Here is a 20,128-nt window from a genome sequence, read left to right on the forward strand (position 1 = left end):
AAAATTTGGATTTAGTATCCCTTTAAATATAGTTGCAGTTGTGCATATTTTGGAATGTGAGATGCTCTTCAAATCAGAACTCATCAGCTATGGTTCAGATATAAACTTCATCTAACTATAAAATACATTTAAAAATGATGGATGTTTACATTTAATCTGGAACCCGTATTGTCAGGTAAGACATAGAAATATAATGACCACTTAATTATCCGAAGAGTTATTTATAGTCCATCACCAGGTTGCTTGGATAATAAGATTTATTTGTGATATCTACTAATTAACAGAATAAACATCTGCTGATGTCTTTGGCACTCTAGTTGAATTGAATGTTTTCTTATTAAGTCTCTTTTTTCATATTTAAAGATAAGGTAAAACCAAAATAACTATCAAATAAAAACACAAATTACCTATGTATTTATAGGTAAATACAATCATGTTATTTATACAATAATTCTATTCGATTTTTGTAATAATTACCAAGTAATATATGTAACTTATTAAATAATCCTTCAAATAGTTAGATAAGTTTGATATTATGTATCTAAGACACAACATTCTTGTATCAGCAGGTAGATTAGAAACTTGTTTCACATTTTGCACTTTATCCAATCAATTTAAGTTTAATTTTGATTTTACTGTCCCTTTAATTCAAATAGTGTTTTTTTGGATGATTATGGCTCCTGATGTGCCTGTTTCACATTTGGAGTGATCACAATGCAAAAAATAACACCATTTTGATATGGGGGACGACGACGACACATAATCAGATATGAGCAGATAAAAGGAAATTCATCCCCCCTCATACCATGAATTAACAATGTCAAAATCAGTGAGCACTATCCATCAGACCTCACGTTATCGACTAAATATTGACAACAAAGTGGACAGATCAAGTTCAACAGCCAAAGGCATTTGATAAATGTTTAAAACTCACAGATCACCAGATAACGCGTATATGGGCCAGACCAGAAAAATAAGATAGCGCAGCCATGCCAACAACAGAAACGGGCCTTTTTGATTATGCTGACATATTAACGCCAAACAATAAATTATACTGAATATGTCAATATTTAAATTTAAAAACATGAATAGAACTTAATCTAAAATATATAGTATTGCCATTTGCAAAATCAATATAAATATCAATACCAATGTATACCTATCAGTAAATAACATTAAAAACTTTTTTTAATAAAAAAAAAAAAAAAAAAAAAGTCACTTTATACAACTGCAAAACACACAAATACTTAATTTTCTCTATTAACTTACTGTTAAAGAACTCACTGATATCGGCTAGATATGTGCAATTCATTTCGGATCGATTCGGAAATTCGGAGATTTGGATCGAACCGAATTTCTGAATTAAAATACTGCCGAATTTACCGAATAAATCCGAATTAGTTCAGATTTATTCGGTAAATTCGGATGGCCATGGATTACACTAGTATTGTACAGTATATTAGGTTATATCACTCTGCTATGGGTTACACCTAATATACAGTACATAATACTAGTCTAATCCCACCTAACACTTACCGAAATTCCGAATTTCCGAACCGAATGCAGACGAATTTCTTTGAATCGATTCCGAAACGAATCGATTCAAAATTTTTCGAATTCGAATCGATCCGAACCGAAATTCGAAAAATTCTGAATCGATCCGAACCGAAACAAATTTTTTCGCCATGCACATATCTAATATCGGCCATGTTACATATTGGTCATGTCAATGTTTCTGATTGGCTGTTAAGGCAATAGGAATGCAATTTAAGGTAAAGAGATTGCAAAGCTGCTTGTTTTGGAGTTTGTTGAATGGCAGCCATTAATGGTATTCAGGATGCTGTTATTGGAAAATGAAGATCAAACTTGTGGCAGTTAGCAAACTTAGCTGTCTTTGACTTAAACAAATATTCTGATGGCCTTTTTAACATAGGTAAAGTCCTGCTCATGCATTACCTACTTAGAAAACATCCCATGACTTTTCTGTACACTACAGCCAACCCTTTAACCGAACAGGAGCTGCTTGAAAGCTAAAATCTTTGTAAATCCTGGTTCTAGGAATCGGGAGGGTCTAGAAGAACCATGCAGAGGGGGTTGAGATAGGGACAGTCTAGTCAAAATTAAAAAAACTTTCATTATTCAGATATTCTTAGTTAAAACTGAACCTAGGCAGACTCATATGCTAATTTCTAAGCCTTTGAGGGCTGCCTCTTATCACAGGCTTTTTAAATCTCTTTTCAACACAAAGAGACAGAAAGTACACGTGGGCCATATAGATAACACTGTGTTCAGGCAAAGGGGGTTATATTTAAGAATTAGCACAAAACAATGCTAAACAATCCTATATAATAAATGGCCAAGTATGTTTGTCAGATGCAGTCATGCACAGTAGAGACTGCACGTGACAAACGTTTGGATCCTGAAACTCAGCACTCAGCACAGAGCAAGGCTGAAGCGGAGTGTCAGGGAGCGTGGCCGACGGGAGCGTTGCAAGGGGCATGGACGGGCATCACGAGAGGCGTGACCGGGCATCGCCGCGATTGGGCATGGCCGGGCGGGGTGCCGCGATGGGGGCGTGGCCAGAGAGGCAAAGGCTTTCAATGAAGACAGAGCCAGAGAGGGAGCTGGAGAGGGCGGGAAAAGGGCCAAAGAGGGGGGGAGAAGGGCCAAAGAGGAGAGAGAGCCAAAGGGGGGGAGAGAGAGAGCCAAAGTGGAAAGAGAGCCAAAGGGGGGGGGAGAGAGCCAAAGGGGGGGGAGAGAGCCAAAGAGGAAAGAGAGCCAAAGGGGGGGGGGAGAGAGCCAAAGAGGAAAGAGAGCCAAAGGGGGGGGGAAGAGAGCCAAAGAGGAAAGAGAGCCAAAGGGGGGAAGAGAGCCAAAGGGGGGGGAGAGAGCCAAAGGGGGGGGAGAGAGCCAAAGGGGGGGGGGAGAGAGCCAAAGAGGAAAGAGAGCCAAAGAGGAAAGAGAGCCAAAGGGGGGGGGGAGAGCCAAAGAGGAAAGAGAGCCAAAGGGGGGGGGAGAGCCAAAGAGGAAAGAGAGCCAAAGAGGAAAGAGAGCCAAAGGGGGGGGGAGAGCCAAAGAGGAAAGAGAGCCAAAGGGGGGGAGAGCCAAAGAGGAAAGAGAGCCAAAGGGGGGGAGAGAGAGAGCCAAAGGGGGGGGGAGAGAGAGAGCCAAAGGGGGGGAGAGAGAGAGAGCCAAAGGGGGGGAGAGAGAGAGCCAAAGGGGGGGAGAGAGAGAGCCAAAGGGGGGGAGAGATAGCCAAAGAGGAAAGAGATCCAAAGAGGAGAGAGAGAGATCCAAAGAGGGGGGAGAGAGAGATCCAAAGAGGGGGGAGAGAGAGAGCCAAAGAGGGGGGAGAGAGAGAGCCAAAGAGGGGGGAGAGAGCCAAAGAGGGGGGAGAGAGCCAAAGAGGGGGAGAGAGCCAAAGAGGGGGAGAGAGAGAGATCCAAAGAGGGGGGAGAGAGAGAGCCAAAGACGAGAGAGAGAGAGAGAGCCAAAGAGGGGGGAGAGAGAGAGAGCCAAAGAGGGGGAGAGAGCCAAAGAGGGGGAGAGAGCCAAAGAGGGGGAGAGAGCCAAAGAGGGGGAGAGAGCCAAAGAGGGGGAGAGAGCCAAAGAGGGGGAGAGAGCCAAAGAGGGGGAGAGAGCCAAAGAGGGGGAGAGAGCCAAAGAGGGGGAGAGAGCCAAAGAGGGGGAGAGAGCCAAAGAGGGGGAGAGAGCCAAAGAGGGGGAGAGAGAGAGCCAAAGACGAGAGAGAGAGAGATCCAAAGAGGGGGGAGAGAGAGATCCAAAGAGGGGGGAGAGAGAGATCCAAAGAGGGGGGAGAGAGAGATCCAAAGAGGGGGGAGAGAGAGATCCAAAGAGGGGGGAGAGAGAGAGAGCCAAAGAGGGGGGGAGAGAGAGAGCCAAAGAGGGGGGAAGAGAGAGAGACAAAGAGGGGGGGAGAGAGAGAGCCAAAGAGGGGGGAGAGAGAGAGCCAAAGAGGGGGGAGAGAGAGAGCCAAAGAGGGGGGAGAGAGAGAGCCAAAGAGGGGGGGGGAGAGACAAAGAGTGGGGGGGAGAGAGCCAAAGAGTGGGGGGGAGAGAGCCAAAGAGTGGGGGGGAGAGAGCCATAGAGGGGGGGAAGAGAGCCAAAGAGGGGGGGGAGCCAAAGAGGGGGGGAGAGAAAAAGAAAGGAGGGAGAGAGCCAAAGAGGGGAGAGAGAGAGCAAAAGAGGGGAGAGAGAGAGCAAGGGGTGGGACCGCTGTATTGCAAAAAATGGCCCGTGTACTTTGGGCTTTAGTACTAGTAGATAATAAACAGTCACATTCATGTGATCAGGGGGCTGGATGAAGGTTCTTAGATACAAGGTAATCACAGAGGTAAAAAGTATATTAATATAACTGTGTTGGTTGTGCAAAACTGGGAAATGGGTAATAAAGGGATTATCTATCTTTTAAAACAATAACAATTCTATTGTAGACTGTCCCTATAATGGAAATGCTAACAAGAAATAATCACATCTCTTAAGTCATGATACTAATACCTGTACTACTTCACTGGGAAGTGTAGTATTAGCATAATGTTAGGTTAAATGGATGCTAAACCCAAATTTTGTCTTTCATAATTCAGATCGAGCATGCAATTTTAAGCAACTTTCTAATTTACTCCTATTCAATTTTTCTTTGTTCTTTTCGTATCTTTATTTAAAAAAAGAAGGTCATCTAAGCTAAGGAGCCAGCCAAATTTTTGGTTTAGTACTCTGGACAGCACTTATTTAATGGTGGGTGCATTTAGCCACCAAGCACAACCCAGGTTGTGAACCAATAATGGGCCGGCTTCTAAACTTTCATTCTTGCTTTTCAAATAAAGATATCAAGAAAATGAAGAATAATTGATAATAGGAGTAAATAAGAAAGTTGCTTAAAATTGCATTCTCTGTCTGAATCATGACAGAAAAAAAAAATGGGTTTAGTGTCCCTTTAATACTGGAACATTAAACATGTTTTTGTAACTCTAGTGTGAGCTAAAAACTCCTTTAAAGGGACAGTCTAGTATAAATTAAACTTTCATTTTTCAGATAGGACTTAATTTTAATCAACTTTCCAATTTACTTTTATAATCAAATTAGCTTTTTTTCTCTTTGTATTTTTAGTTTAAAGTAAACATAGGTAGGCTCATATGCTAATTTCTAAGCCTTTGAGGGCTGCCTCTTATCACATGCTTTTTAAATCTCTTTTCAACACAAAGAGACAGAAAGTACACGTGGGCTATATAGATAACACTGTGTACAGGCACAGGGGGTTATATTTAAGAATTAGCACAAAACAATGCTAAATTTAAGACAATAGATAATAAACAGTCACAGTCATGTAATCAGGGGGCTGGATGAAGGTTCCTAGATACAAGGTAATCACAGAGGTAAAAAGTATATTAATATAACTGTGTTGGTTGTGCAAAACTGGGAAATGGGTAATAAAGGGATTATCTATCTTTTAAAACAATAACAATTCTATGGTAGACTGTTCCTTTAACTCTACTCTGCATTAAACAGGTTGTTATGGTAACATTCTTAAACTGGTACTTAAATTGGTTTTTTCACAGTGTCTTTTTTAAATGTTATAACACTATACCTGTTGGTGTATTTCAATAGCAATAATACGAATAATAATAATACATTAAAAAAAAAACAAGTGTTTAGGATTATTATATATTGTATAACAATATTTTATTATTTTTTTATATTATAAATATATCATATTACTTTGGCTGTAAGACATAATTCATATTTATAAAGTTCAGTTATATTTTTTAGTGATTAAAAACTTGTTTAATAGCTTTAACTTATTTCTACAAGGTCCTACAGTGGAACACTTTTTTCTCATCCAGAACAACTGTAGCTATTTGCTGAAAAATCTGCTGATTTGCAATATTATATTGCTTTTAATACATGGTAGTATTTTAGGTTTGATTATTACATAAAACATGCTTCCAATTCAACAGTTTCTCACATTCTAATATTGTGCTGCTGAGAGAAAATATATAGACATCAAAATATTCTGCTTAAAGGGATGTAACAGACAAATATTTATATTTTGGCACTGCATAGGTTAATACATTTAATAAAAATGCTCAAATACCTTGCACTGTTTTTTTATAAGTAGTTTCCCCAGAATCTTTACTCGAAAATGATCGCTTTCCAAACCCAAGGTGAAACAAATTTGCATTAGCCAATCACGTTGAGCAACCTGGGTTTTCTCTTTAGCCACAGTTTCCGGGTAGCGCACATGTAACCACGCATGCGCTCTGGAATAGGGAACACCTGCGCATGTGCAATAGATACTAGACCAAATAGATGACGTCACAATGTCTGCAGTCAGTTAATCGCAGTGTAATCATTGTGAGCATCAGTATCCCCAGCATCAGTACAAGCAGAGTGTGAAGCAGCGTATCTCATGTAAGTCAAATATCTTATCTATCATACTACTAGTGCGCAAGTGGTAAATGTAGGACTTTATTTGTAGGATAATCCTTAGGTACAATGCGCATGCACTGCACTACACTTGCAATGCCAATGTGATCAGGAGAGCACAAAGCTAGAAATGATATGCAAATTTGTAGTGCAATGATTGGCAGTTATGAGACGTCAAACAGGAATTAAAATTTTATATTTTTTAAAAAAGAAGCTTCGTTCTCAACTAAGTTAAATCGGATGCTTTTTAATCATGCTTTAAAATATTATTTTTCTGAGGTTTATACAACGTTTTGGAATCCTTTAAAAAGAAGATAGTTTGCAAAACTTTAATTAGAAGTGCCTATCATTTTGTGTAGTTGGTTCTACTTGAGAGTACTAATGCTTAAAGGGGCATAATACCTATTTGCTAAATGTAAGTGATGCATCATAACTGTAAAAAGTTACTGTCCGCAAGTTGAAGAAAAAAACAAAAACAGCCAATCAGATTCATCACTGCTGAAGTCAAACTTACTGGGATCGCATTGGATTTCACTGAAATCTCGCAAGGTTTATTAGTAAATTTCCTTAAAATGAGGAGAGAAATAACATGACTGTCTGCACAGTTGTACACTTCCTTTGACTAGCATCCTGATTGGCTCCTTAATATCCCATTACAATGGCTTCTGTAAAGAATAATAACTTGTAGCAATGGATATGTTGATACATTCCAGGTGGCTTCAGAACCTTATTGGCACCCTCTACAAGTCTAATCTAAAATTTGCAGCCAAACTGAGATCTTTATATCTGCCCCCCCCCCCCCCCCCCCGGAAAAAAAAAAAACTTTAATATTTGCTTTCCTGGATATATTTTTTAAGCACTTTTGCAATGAATTCATCAAAACCAAAAGTTAATTATGGGCTCCACAGTTTATGCAATCATTGAAAGAATATAAAAAAACATAATTTATGTAAGAATTTACCTGATGAATTCATTTCTTTCATATTGGCAAGAGTCCATGAGCTAGTGACGTATGGGATATACAATCCTGCCAGGAGGGGCAAAGTTTCCCAAACCTCAAAATGCCTATAAATACACCCCTCACCACACCCACAATTCAGTTTAACAAATAGCCAAGAAGTGGGGTGATAAAGAAAGAAGTAAAACGCATCAACAAAGGAATTTGGAAATAATTGTGCTTTATACAAAAAAAATCATAACCACCATAAAAAGGGTGGGCCTCATGGACTCTTGCCAATATGAAAGAAATGAATTTATCAGGTAACTTCTTACATAAATTATGTTTTCTTTCATGTAATTGGCAAGAGTCCATGAGCTAGTGACGTATGGGATATCAATACCCAAGATGTGGAACTCCACTCAAGAGTCACTAGAGAGGGAGGGATACAAATAAATATCAGCCATTTTCCACTGAAAAAATAATCCACAACCCAAAATAAAAGTTATTCTCATAATGAAAAGAAAAACTTAAAACATCAGCAGAAGAATCAAACTGAAACAGCTGCCTGAAGAACTTTTCTACCAAAGACTGCATCTGAAGAAGCAAATACATCAAAATGGTAGAATTTAGTAAAGAGGACAAAGTTGATGCTTTGCAAACCTGATCAACTGAAGCTACATTCTTAAAAGCCCACAAAGTGGAGACTGATCTAGTAGAATGAGCTGTAATTCTTTGAGGCGGGGCCTGACCCGACTCCAAATAAGCTTGATGAATCAAGAGCTTTAACCAAGAAGTCAAGGAAATAGCAGAGGCATGCTGACCTTTCCTAGGACCAGAAAATATAACAAATAGACTAGAAGTCTTCCTGAAATCTTTAGTAGCTTCAACATAATATTTCAAAGCTCTCACCACATCCAAAGAATGTAAGGATTTTTCCAAAGAATTCCTAGGATTAGGACACAAGGGACAACAATTTCTCTACTAATGTTGTTAGAATTCACAACTTTAGGTAAAAATGTAAATGAAGTCCGCAAAACCGCCTTATCCTGATGAAAAATCAGAAAAGGAGATTCACAAGAAAGAGCAGAGAGCTCAGAAACTCTTCTAGCAGAAGAGATGGCCAAAAAGAACAATACTTTCCAAGAAAGTAGTTCAATGCCCAAAGAATGCATAGGCTCAAACGGAGGAGCCTGTAATGCCTTCAAAACCAAATTAAGACTCCAAGGAGGAGAAATTGATTTAATGACGGGCTTAATACGAACTAAAGCCTGTACAAAACAGTGAATATCAGGAAGTTTAACAATCTTTCTGTGGAATAAAACTGAAAGAGCAGAGATTTGTCCCTTCAAGGAACTTGCAGACATACCCTTATCCAAACCATCCTGAAGAAACTGTAAAATTCTAGGAATTCTAAAAGAATGCCAAGAGAATTTATGAAAAGAACACTATGAAATGTAAGTCTTCCAAACTCGATAATAGATCTTTCTAGAGACAGATTTATGAGCTTGTAACATAGTATTAATCAATGAGTCAGAGAAACCTCTATGACTTAGTACTAAGCGTTCAATTTCTATACCTTCAAATTTAATCATTTGAGATCCTGATGGAAAAACGGACCTTGAGACAGTAGGTCCGGCCCTAACGGAAGTGGCCAAGGTTGGCAACTGGACATCCGAACAAGATCCGCATACCAAAACCTGTGTGGCCATTCTGGAGCCACCAGCAACACAAATGATTGTTCCATGATGATTTTGGATATCACTCTTGGAAGAATAACTGGAGGCGGGAAAATGTAAGCAGGATGATAACACCAAGGAAGTGTCAGAGCATCCATTGCTTCCACCTGAACATCCCTGGACCTGGACAGGTATCTGGGAAGTTTTTTGTTTAGATGAGAGGCCATGAGATCTATCTCTGGAAGACCCCACATCTGAACAATCTAAGAAAACACATCTGGATGGAGAGACCACTCCCCTGGATGTAAAGTCTGACAGCTGAGATAATCCGCCTCCCAATTGTCTACACCTGAAATATGCACCGCAGAGATTAGACAGGAGCTGGATTCCGCCCAAGCAAGTATCCGAGATACTTCTTTCATAGCTTGGTGACTATAAGTCCCACCCTGATGATTGACATATGCCACAGTTGTGATATTGTCTGTCTGAAAGCAAATAAATGGTTCTCTCTTCAACAGAGGCCAAAACTGAAGAGCTCTGAGAATTGCATGGAGTTCTAAAATATTGATTGGTAATCTCACCTATTGAGATTTCCAAACACCTTGTGCTGTCAGAGATCCCCAAACAGCTCCCCAACCTGAAAGACTTGCATCTGTAGTGATAACAGTCCAGGTTGGCCGAACAAAGGAAGACCCTTGAACTAAACGCTGGTGATTTAACCACCACGTCAGAGAGTGTCTAACATTGGGATTTAAGGATATTAACTGTGATATCTTTGTATAATCCCTGCACCATTGATTCAGCATACAAAGCTGGAGAGGTATCATGTGAAAATGAGCAAAAGGAATCGCGTCCGATGCTGCAGTCATGAGGCCTAAAACTTCCATGCACAAAGTCACTGAAGGTGCCGACAGGCTGCAACCAATTTCAAACGTCTCGTCTGTTAGAGACAGAGTCATGGACACTGAATTTATCTGGAAACCTAAAAAGGTGACCCTTGTCTGAGGAATCAAGAAACTTTTTGGTAAATTGATCCTCCAATCATGTCTTTGAAGAAACACTAGTTGATTCGTGTGAGATTCTGCAGAACGTAAAGACTGAGCTAGTACCAAGATATCATCCAAATAAGGAAAAACTGCAATACCCTGCTCTCAGATTACAGAGAGTAGGGCACCTAGAACCTTTGAAAAGATTCTTGGAGCTGTTTCTAGGCCAAATGGAAGAGCAACAAATTGTTAATGCTTGCCTAGAAAAGAGAATCTCAGTAATTGATAATGTTCTGGATGAATCGGAATATGAAGGTATGCATCCTGCAAGTCTATTGTAAACATATAATGTCCTTGCTGAACAAAAGGCAGAATAGTCCTTATAGTCACCATCTTGAAAGTTGGTATTCTTACATAACGATTCAACATTTTCAGATCCAGAACTGGTCTGAATACATTTTACTTCTTTGGGACAATGAATAGATTTGAATAAAACCCCAGACCTTGTTCCTGAAAAGGAACTGGCATGATTACCCCTGAAGACTCCAGGTCTGAAACACACTTCAGGAAAGCCTGAGCTTTTACTGGATTTGCTGGGATACATGAGAGAAAAAATCTTCTCACAGGAGGTTTTACTCTGAATCCTATTCGATACCCTTGAGAGACAATGCTCTGAATCCATTGATTTTGGACAGAATTTATCAAAAAATCCTTGAAAAACCTTAATCTGCCCTACCAGCTGAGCTGGAATGAGGGTCGCACCTTAATGCGGACTTAGGGGCTGACTTTGGTTTTTTAAAATGCTTGGATTTATCCCAATTTGAGGAAGGCTTCCAATTGGAAACAGATTCCTTGGGGGAAGGATTAGAGTTTTGTTCCTTATTTTGACGAAAGGAACGAAAACGGTTAGAAGCCTTAGATTTACCCTTAGGTTTTTTTATCCTGAGGCAGAAAACCCCCCTTTCCTCCAGTAACAGTTGAAATAATAGAATCCAACTGAGAACCAAATAAATTATTACCTTGGAAAGAAAGATAGTAATCTAGACTTAGATGTCATATCAGCATTCCAAGATTTAAGCCATAAAGCTCTTCTAGCTAAATAGCTTAAGACATGGATCTAACATCAATTTTGATATAAAAAATGGCATCACAAATAAAATGATTAGCATGTTGCAGTAAGCGAACAATGAAAGACAAGTCAGAATCCAATTCTTGTTGCGCTAAATTCTCCAACCAAAAAGTTGATGCAGCTGCAACATCAGCCAAAGAAATTGCAGGCCTGAGAAGATGACCTGAATATAAATAGTCTTTCCTTAGATAGTACTTCTTTTAAAGATCCTTTAGATAGGAAACTTGAATCCTATCTTCCATAGGAATAGTGGTACGTTTAGCAAGAGTAGAAATAGCCCCATCAACTTTGGGGATCTTTTCTCAAAACTCTATAGAAATTGCTGGTAAAGGATACAATTTTTTTAAACCTTGAAGATGGAATAAAAAGAGTACTTGGCTTATTCCATTCCTTAGAAATCATATCAGAAATGCATCAGGAATAGGAAAAACCTCTGGAGTAACCACAGGAGGTTTAAAAACAGCATTTAAACATTTACTAGTCTTAATGTCAAGAGGACTAGCTTCCTCAATATCCAAAGTAATTAACACTTCTTTTAACAATGAATGAATATACTCTAATTTAAACAAGTAGATTTGTCAGTGTAAATATCTGAGGAGGGATCTTCTTAATCAGATAGATCCTCATCAGAGGAGGATAAATCATTATGTTGTCGGTCATTTGAAATTTCATCAACTTTATGAAAAGTTTTAAAAGACCTTTTAAGTTTATTAAAAGGTGGAAATGCAGACAAAGCCTTCTGAATAGAATCAGTAACAAATTCTTTAAAATTCATAGGTATATCATGTACATTAGAAGTTGAAGGAACTGCAACTGGCAATGTACTATTACTGATGGATACATTCTCTGCATGTAAAAGTTTATCATGACAACTATTACAAATGACATTCAGAGATATAATTTCCACAATCTTACAACAAATGCACTTAGCTTTGGTAGAACCGATGTCAGGCAGCAAAGTTCCAACAGATACTTCTGAGGCAGGATCAGATTGAGACATCTTGCAAAATGTAAAAGAAAAGACATATAAAGCAAAATGATCAATTTCCTTATATAACAGTTCCAGGAATGGGAAAAAATGCAAACAGCATAGCCCTCTGACATAGAAAAAGGCAAGAGGCAAACAGCAATGGGGTATAAAATGAATGAAAAATTTGGCGCCAAGTATGTTGCACAACGTAAGTGAAAATCTTTTTGGCGCCAACAATACCCGGAAATGAGACACTTGCGTCACTAACGACGCAGCCATGTGTAAGGCTTCCGCGTCAACTACGACGCCGGAAATGACTAACTTGCGTCAACGGACGTACTTTGAGCTAAACACCCATCCACATATAGCAGATAGCCAAACCAGTACTGAAACAGTTATCAGTAGAGGTAATGGTATATCAGAGTATATTGTCGATCTGAAAAGGGAGGTAGGAGATAAATCTCTACAACCAATAACAGAGAACCTATGAAATAGACCCCCGTTAGGAAAATCATTGCATTCAATAGGTGATACTCTCTTTAAGTCCCTCTGACATTCGCTGTACTCTGAGAGGAATCAGGCTTCAAAAAAGCTGAGAAGCACATGTCAACGTAGAAATCTTAGCACAAACTTACTTCACCACCTCCACAGGAGGCAAAGTTTGTAAAACTGAATTGTGGGTGTGGTGAGGGGTGTATTTATAGGCATTTTGAGGTTTGAGAAACTTTGCCCCTCCTGGTAGGATTGTATATCCCATACGTCACTAGCTCATGGACTCATTATCACTAGCTCAGCATTACACATCTACCTTCCGTATTTACAGCACACAGAGATCCCATCAATGCGACCCATCCATTCAGTGGTCCTTTGTTTTCAATAGGCTAACGTTTGTCTCCTGTGGGGGGGGGGGGGATCCAATACTTTTGTAGGTTTGTGGAACTTAACCCCTTAATGACAGTGAAGTACCCAGTACGTCTGTGGTCATTAAGGGTTTTTCAGGTCATAGTAGAGTGGGTCTCATGCTTTTATGACCTCTCTTCAGGTGGCAGACACCCTGGAACAGCGTGGTCTCGCCACTGTCAGCCAGATTATGAGAAATGCTATCCCCACTGAAAGACCAGCGAACTACAGGGTATGTCGCTAGTCATTAAGGGGTTAAACAGAAAAAAAAGACAATGGATACTTATCTAATATGAAATTTGATTATATAGAAGCCAGGGGTGTATTTTGGCCAATAACAACTAGGCTTCTGCTTAAGGAAGTAGGATTTATGTGCAGCAAGTTTTGTTTGATATTTCTATGCCATGATATCTTCACCTATTAATGATGGGAAAGTACAAGGGCTTCCATGGCTGTAGGTGCATGGATCTCAATTTCCCCAGTGTCTAAGACAGTAGAAAAACTAAATACAGAAGCAGATGATTATCTTTTAGCTGGTTAAGAATACAAACACCTTGAAATGACAACACTTATTTGTTGGCTTGTAATATATAAACAAAACAGCGTATTGTGAAAGCTTTCAGAACATATTAACAGTGTTTGCTGCAACTTCTAGAATCCCCTACTCCTTGTCTTGACTAAAAAAAGTTCTGACTTGTAACTGGTGAAGACAAAGTTTCACACTGTCAATTTGTTATCAAAACTTGTTTTGCAGTTTTACAGTGTCTCTGTTGAGGCCAGTCAGGCACAGATATGTAGCAGGTTTAGGCTTGCACACTGTACACTGTGTACTTCCAGTCTTTAGAATTATAAAATCGACAATTTTTAGAATTATATGAGATGAAGGGAAATAATAAAAGTATACAGCAAAGTTTTTCTACAATGCGTAAGCATTTTGTATTAAACTTTCAATTTTTTTTTCTCTCTATAAAGACCATCTGGAGTTGTATCACACTGCGCTGTACTTTAGAGACCTTATTGACATATATACACACACAGATGGTGTAAACATCTGTGTGCTTCTAAGCTCACAGGTCTTTAAAAAAGACATGTCACAATCTACTCCCTGCATTATACACCAACACACAGCTCCCTAAAACTAATCAGAGAGGCTGTAACGGAACACAGCTTGTCAGTTTAAACTGCTTTGGTATTTCAGTGGTTAATGTTTCACCAAATTGACAAATCAAGGACATATTTTTACAAAATAAGCAATTTTTTTAGGCTTGTTTGTGATCAAATTTGTTTTCATTCTTACAACACCAATAGATTATCTTTATAACAGAAATCATAAGGGTAATATACTTACAGAGCAGTTTTTGTCAGAATTTCTCTTCCAGTGTCTTTTAATCTCCTTCTTAGCTGCAGTGGAATATAAAGCTGCATGAGTTGCAGTTCGAGGATTCAATGCCAAAATGTTCTGTGGGAAAGAGTAATATACACACTATTGAGATTCAATTTCAAGTTTAGTGGGGTTTTTTTCTCAACTGATAATAAAATGAATTGCAAAAGATATTCAAGTTTTAGAAAAAAAAGTTGTATTATCTTGTGTCCAAGAATACCTGGATAAAATGCCATAATTAATAGACTTGCGCACAGCAGCTAAAAATTCATGTCGGACAAATTTTGTGGAATGAATAATTGGAAAAATTAGTTTTCCGAAAATTGATCTTCTGCACCATTCAGTATTCATTTAGTTTCAAAATAAAAACCAAATAATAAATATTTGACAACATTTTTTTTCATTAACCCTTTTGTGATGGAATAATAGTGTTCACATTGTAACAAAGTTCCGATACAAACACTATTTGTAAAAATGAAATCATGAGATTGTCGATGTGATCGTGTGATTTCATGACCAGGTTAGGATCATGGGGGACTGCCTAAGCTGCTAGGCACGCGACTGAGGCTGATCCTTGCCTACCTCAAAGGGGGAAGCTGTAGGACGCTGTATATGGTAGAACGTTCCATGCCGTTCTAACAGCGTTAAAGACCAGTGCTGTTAGGATGGCATGAAATGTCCTAATGGCGTAAAGGGGTTAAAACAAATGTAAATGTTCCTTTGCTACAGGTGAAAAAGTTTACCTATACCGTAATACTTAAAGGGATACTAAACCCACATTTTTTCTTTCATGATTCATGTTTTTTCTAAATAGATACTCTGTCCTACTATTATATTTTTAAATAGTGTTTGAGGCTTTTCTCTAGACATGTGCAGCCGTGGAAAATTTGGTTCGGATCGATTCGAATTTCGGTTCGGATCCAGAAGAAATCAAATTAATTAGTTTCGGATTCATTCGGATTCGTGTGAAATTCGGTTCGGTTCGAATCGATTTGGATTTTAGGAATGTCGGCACTGTTAAGTGGGATGTGCTGTGTATTACACTAGTATACTGTACAATACTAGTGTAATACATGGCCATCCGAATCCATCTGAATCGATTCGGATTTATTCGGTAGATTCGGCACTGCCGCAATTCGGAAATTTGAATCGATCCGAATTCGACAAAATTCGTCCGAATTTCGATTCGGACCGAACCGAATCGCACATGTCTACTTTTCTCTGCTCACCAATCTTAGTCGGAGAAATTTGTCCCTAAGGATGATCTGGGCACAAACATATTTCCTGTTACTTTAAAAATTACTTTAATATTTTTTTACATGAAAACATTTTAGATAAAACTGTTCATTTTAATTTTTTATACACTGTTCTTTCATATGCATTATAGAACTTGAGTTTAATGTCCACCTACTCATATGGAAAAGTCAAATTATAAACTGACCATTAAATAACTCTTACACCAATGTATTTTATCCTTGACGGTTTAGGGTCTGTGTAAAATATCTGGACTACTCTCACGACTACATTAAGAACATCTGTTTAATTCGTACAGCTTTTTGAGCTTTCATTATTTATGGATCAGTTAACATTTGTTTAATATATGATTAACATGCAATTAACATTTGCATGCTGTTTAACATTTTGTTTCAAGTTGGTTTTAAGTAATGGTGCGAAGAAATGTTAAAATATTGAATCATTTGAATGTTAAAACAAGTAGCATTTAAAAGTAAATGTTAAGCCACTGTTAATTAACATTCACACCAGCATTTTACATGATCTTTTCTATCTAACCAGCGGTCAATTACGTTTATAGTTTGTAGACTTCCCACTCAGATTCTGCTACAAGACATCTGTTTAGAAACATAAGCCTATGAGTACAGAGCTTCCCATAAACCAATTGGTAAATTCAAGATATATTCTAAATAAAAATAAAGTGCTCTTATGAATTAGATCCGTTTCCCAAACGCGGTCCTTAAGTTTACCCCCAACAGGCCTGGTTTTCATTATAGCTGAACCAGTGCACAGGTGAAGTAATCAGCTGATCAGTAACCAATCTGCCATCATCCATCAGCTGATTATTTCACCTGTGCTCTAATTCGGCTATAATGAAAACCTGGACTGTTGGAGGTACTTGAGGGCTGCGGTTGGGAAACACTGAATTAGATCATGATAGTTTTTTAACATAACGCTTTTTGGTCATTATAGGTTCCATCACAATCCTTTAGACAATCTTATCAAATTATTTTTTTAAATAAATCCACATAGACAAATGGAGAACTTTGTAGAAAAGTAAATAAAAGATTGTAATCAACTCCTATATAGCTAATCAATTAAGGGTTAAACCCACCCAATAGAGACAATTGCCTAGCATATTTAAAGGGACAGTCTAGTCTAAGAAAAAAAAAAAAACCTCTCATGTTCCAAATAGGGAATGTAATTTTAAACAACTTTCCTTTTTACTTTTATCACCAATGTTGCTTTGTTTTCTTGGTATTCTTAGTTGAAAGCTAAACCTAGGAAGGCTCAAATTATTATTTCTAATCCCTTTTTTATTTTATTTTCACAACAGGGGAGAGCTAGTTCATGCAAGTCATATATATAACATTGTGATCATGCCCGTGGCTTGTGGCAGACACTGCACTAATTGGCTAAAATGAAAGTCAATAGATAATAAATAAAATGTCATGTGATCAGGGGGCTCTCAGAAGAAGCTTAGATACAAGGTAATCACAGAGGTAAAACGTATATTAATATAACTGTGTTTGTTGTGCAAAACTGGGGAATGGGTAATTAAGGGATTATCTATCTTTTTAAACAACACAATTTCTGGTGTTGACTGTCCCTTTAACAAACTAAACAAATAACAGGACAAGAACGGGAGTTGGAAAGAAGACAATACATGGTAGTATTTATTAATAAAATAAAACTTAAAGTGAAGGTCAATTTTCATGTGAAAGTGCCCAGTTTTTAAAAAAAATCTATTAGAAACAAGGGCACTTTTATTCATGAAAATTGACATTTCAGCCGTTTTTTTTAAATATACTTACCTTTTCTTCTTAATGCCGCTCCAGTGCCGTCGCAAGCCTCTTCATACATCAGCAATGACGATTCAGGCATCCTCCAATCACGGCTTCCCCCCCAGGGGTAATCATTGCCTGAGGCAACGCTGTGATTGGAGGAAGCCGGTTTAGTCATTGCTGGGTAAGTAAACCAGGAAGAAGCAGACGGGGCATTGTTTCAGAACGACGATCCACTGTTTCAGAAGAACAAGGTAAGTATTTTTTAAAATACAGTGCTATGTCAATTTTCATGAATGAAAAAAGCCCCTGTTTTTAATAGTTTTATTAAAAAACGGGCACTGTCACACGAAAATTGACCTTCACTTTAACGGCATGTAAAACAACTAAACTTTTTTAAAGGAAAATTCAAATAACGGGTGGAGCAAGAGCTTCTCAACTAGACTCCATGCACCAGCAGGGTAGGGCCCCAAAAATTTAAAGAAACACTATGGCGCCCCTGCTGATCTTTGCCCATTAAATCACATCCAGGTGCCATCAGGAGCATAGGACCAGCAGACCCAAATGGATAACATTCTCGCAGACCTGCTGCCATAAAGTTTTCTAGAAATGGCCCGGCTACCGGCTTTGAAAAAGAAGATAGCAAGCAAACAAAAGTAAAATTGATAATAGAAGTAAATTAGAAACTTGTTTAAAATCGCATGCTCTATCTGAATCATGAAAGGGTTTCATATCCATTTAACTTCCATTAAAATAAAAAAGCAGAGAACTACGTAACAAATTCCACTACTTGCACACCACTGACTTGCACCTACAGCTTTGCACTTAATATACAACATGAATTTTACAGTGCACTCCTATAGAATTCTATTACGTGAAGGATTTAGAGTATTCGCATTATCTGACATGCAGATGTTAACATGCCCTAAGCTATTGCCCAAGCGCTAAGAAATTACTTTGGCGCAAAAACAGAATTGCAATTGATTGTGCTCATTCATGTTAATACACAATAGTGCTAATATTTTTGTGCTCCGCTTGTAACCTTGGCCATAGGGTAGGCACAATGCACAGCAGCTCCCGATTTGAGCCAGTCAGGAGCAACCTATGTAAATATTTACCAATCATTAGCAATTTCCTGCTGAGGTACTACTTGGTCGTGCTATCCCAATGCGCATTAAACTCCCTAGCACTCAAGTGATCGCGTTTACTTTCAACTTGAGCGAGCTACATCCGACACGCGCAAACAACCGCAATAAACCCAATATCCCTGGCACGCAGCTGTTAGCGTGCCACTTGTAATGTGGCCAAAATTAAATAAAGGAGGTTTGTTAAAAAGTTTAAGTAAAACACTCTATATTGTTAGAATATTTTATTTTTAAAGTCTATATATATATATATATATAAATATAAAACACGGAAGGGAACTGCACTCTCATACCGGACCGGGTACACATCCTATGACCCTGCAACATGCTCAGCCCTGGGTGCCACTGGCACTCACAGGAAGCTGTGCTGTCCCCAGAGCCACAAGCAGTTAACCCCAGACAGGTCTGGGTGCAAGAACCATAGGGAAAATTACAAAACAAATTAATGCAACACACAGAGAAAACCCAGCACTCACTTACAAGCTCTCAGCTAAGATTTAAAAGCAAAAATGGAAAGGTTAGTCACCGCATCTGGCCAAATGGGACAAGCTCAGGTACCACGTCAAGGTCCTCTCCAATACCTGAGACCCTAAAACAGCCACACAATGCAAGCTTTCAAATCCAAACAAACTGAAAACAAGGGAAGGGTGCACAGGAATATGTAACCACCCTAGAAATATACTTACTCATGTAAGTGAGTGCTGGGTTTTCTCTGTGTGTTTATATATATATATATATATATATATATATATATATATCTTTGTGATATCCATATCAATTTATCTATATTTATTTAATTATTTATTCTTTTGTGTGGAGTAATAGAGCTGCAATCACACCAGATTTGTGACAATTCTAAAATATTTTTGAATGAAACATAACAAATGGAATAACTTTGACAAAAAGACACCTGTTTGGGAGCGGGAGCCCAAACTGGCTATAAAACAAAAATTAAAAAAAAAAATGGTGATTTTTTTTATTATTTAAAAAGGGACATAATATTAATGTTTAAAAGTTTATTTTAAATCAATAACAAAATTAAAAAAGCTTAAAATCTGAAATATAGCATGGATACATAAAAAGGGTCAGCACTACAACGGCAGACAATAAAACCAAATAGAATTGTGCAGATGAATCTATGGCATAATATAGATACAATGGACCTCATGTATCAAAAGGCATGCGGACAGTTGCTCAACTTGAGAAGCGGTCAGCATGCCTTTGCCGCATATGGGCAGTGGATCTGTTCATCTGCTGGCCCGTATGCAGAGTTACACACTCAGCTCAGTGTGTAATGCCCGTAGGGATGGGCGAATGTTTCGCAACATTCGAAAAATGAAGCTAATTTTAACACATTTATTGGTTCCAATTTCGAGTGTTTACATAACATTCGATTTCCGAATGTTCGGATTCGAATTTTATGATTACATTCGAAAATATTAGTTTTGAAAAATTTGAATTTATATTCGTAATAGTATTTGTAATGCTTTCTTTAAATGTAATATTCAAATTATACAATAATCAAATTCGAAAAATTCAA

The 20,128-nt window shown here is 38.1% G+C and overlaps 1 protein-coding gene across 1 annotated transcript in view; it reads right to left on the reverse strand.

Moving 5' to 3' along the window:
- DPYD (dihydropyrimidine dehydrogenase) overlaps positions 1 to 20,128 on the reverse strand; it is a 1,643,387-nt gene that overhangs the window by 1,486,898 nt on the left and 136,361 nt on the right. Inside the window, exon 2 of the mRNA XM_053694067.1 lies at positions 14,394 to 14,504. Within this exon, the coding sequence (XP_053550042.1) occupies positions 14,394 to 14,504 (111 nt within the window). The remainder of the gene's footprint in view (positions 1 to 14,393; positions 14,505 to 20,128) is intronic.

Source organism: Bombina bombina, chromosome 10 (assembly GCF_027579735.1).
Source record: "Bombina bombina isolate aBomBom1 chromosome 10, aBomBom1.pri, whole genome shotgun sequence".
Classification (NCBI taxonomy): domain Eukaryota; kingdom Metazoa; phylum Chordata; class Amphibia; order Anura; family Bombinatoridae; genus Bombina; species Bombina bombina.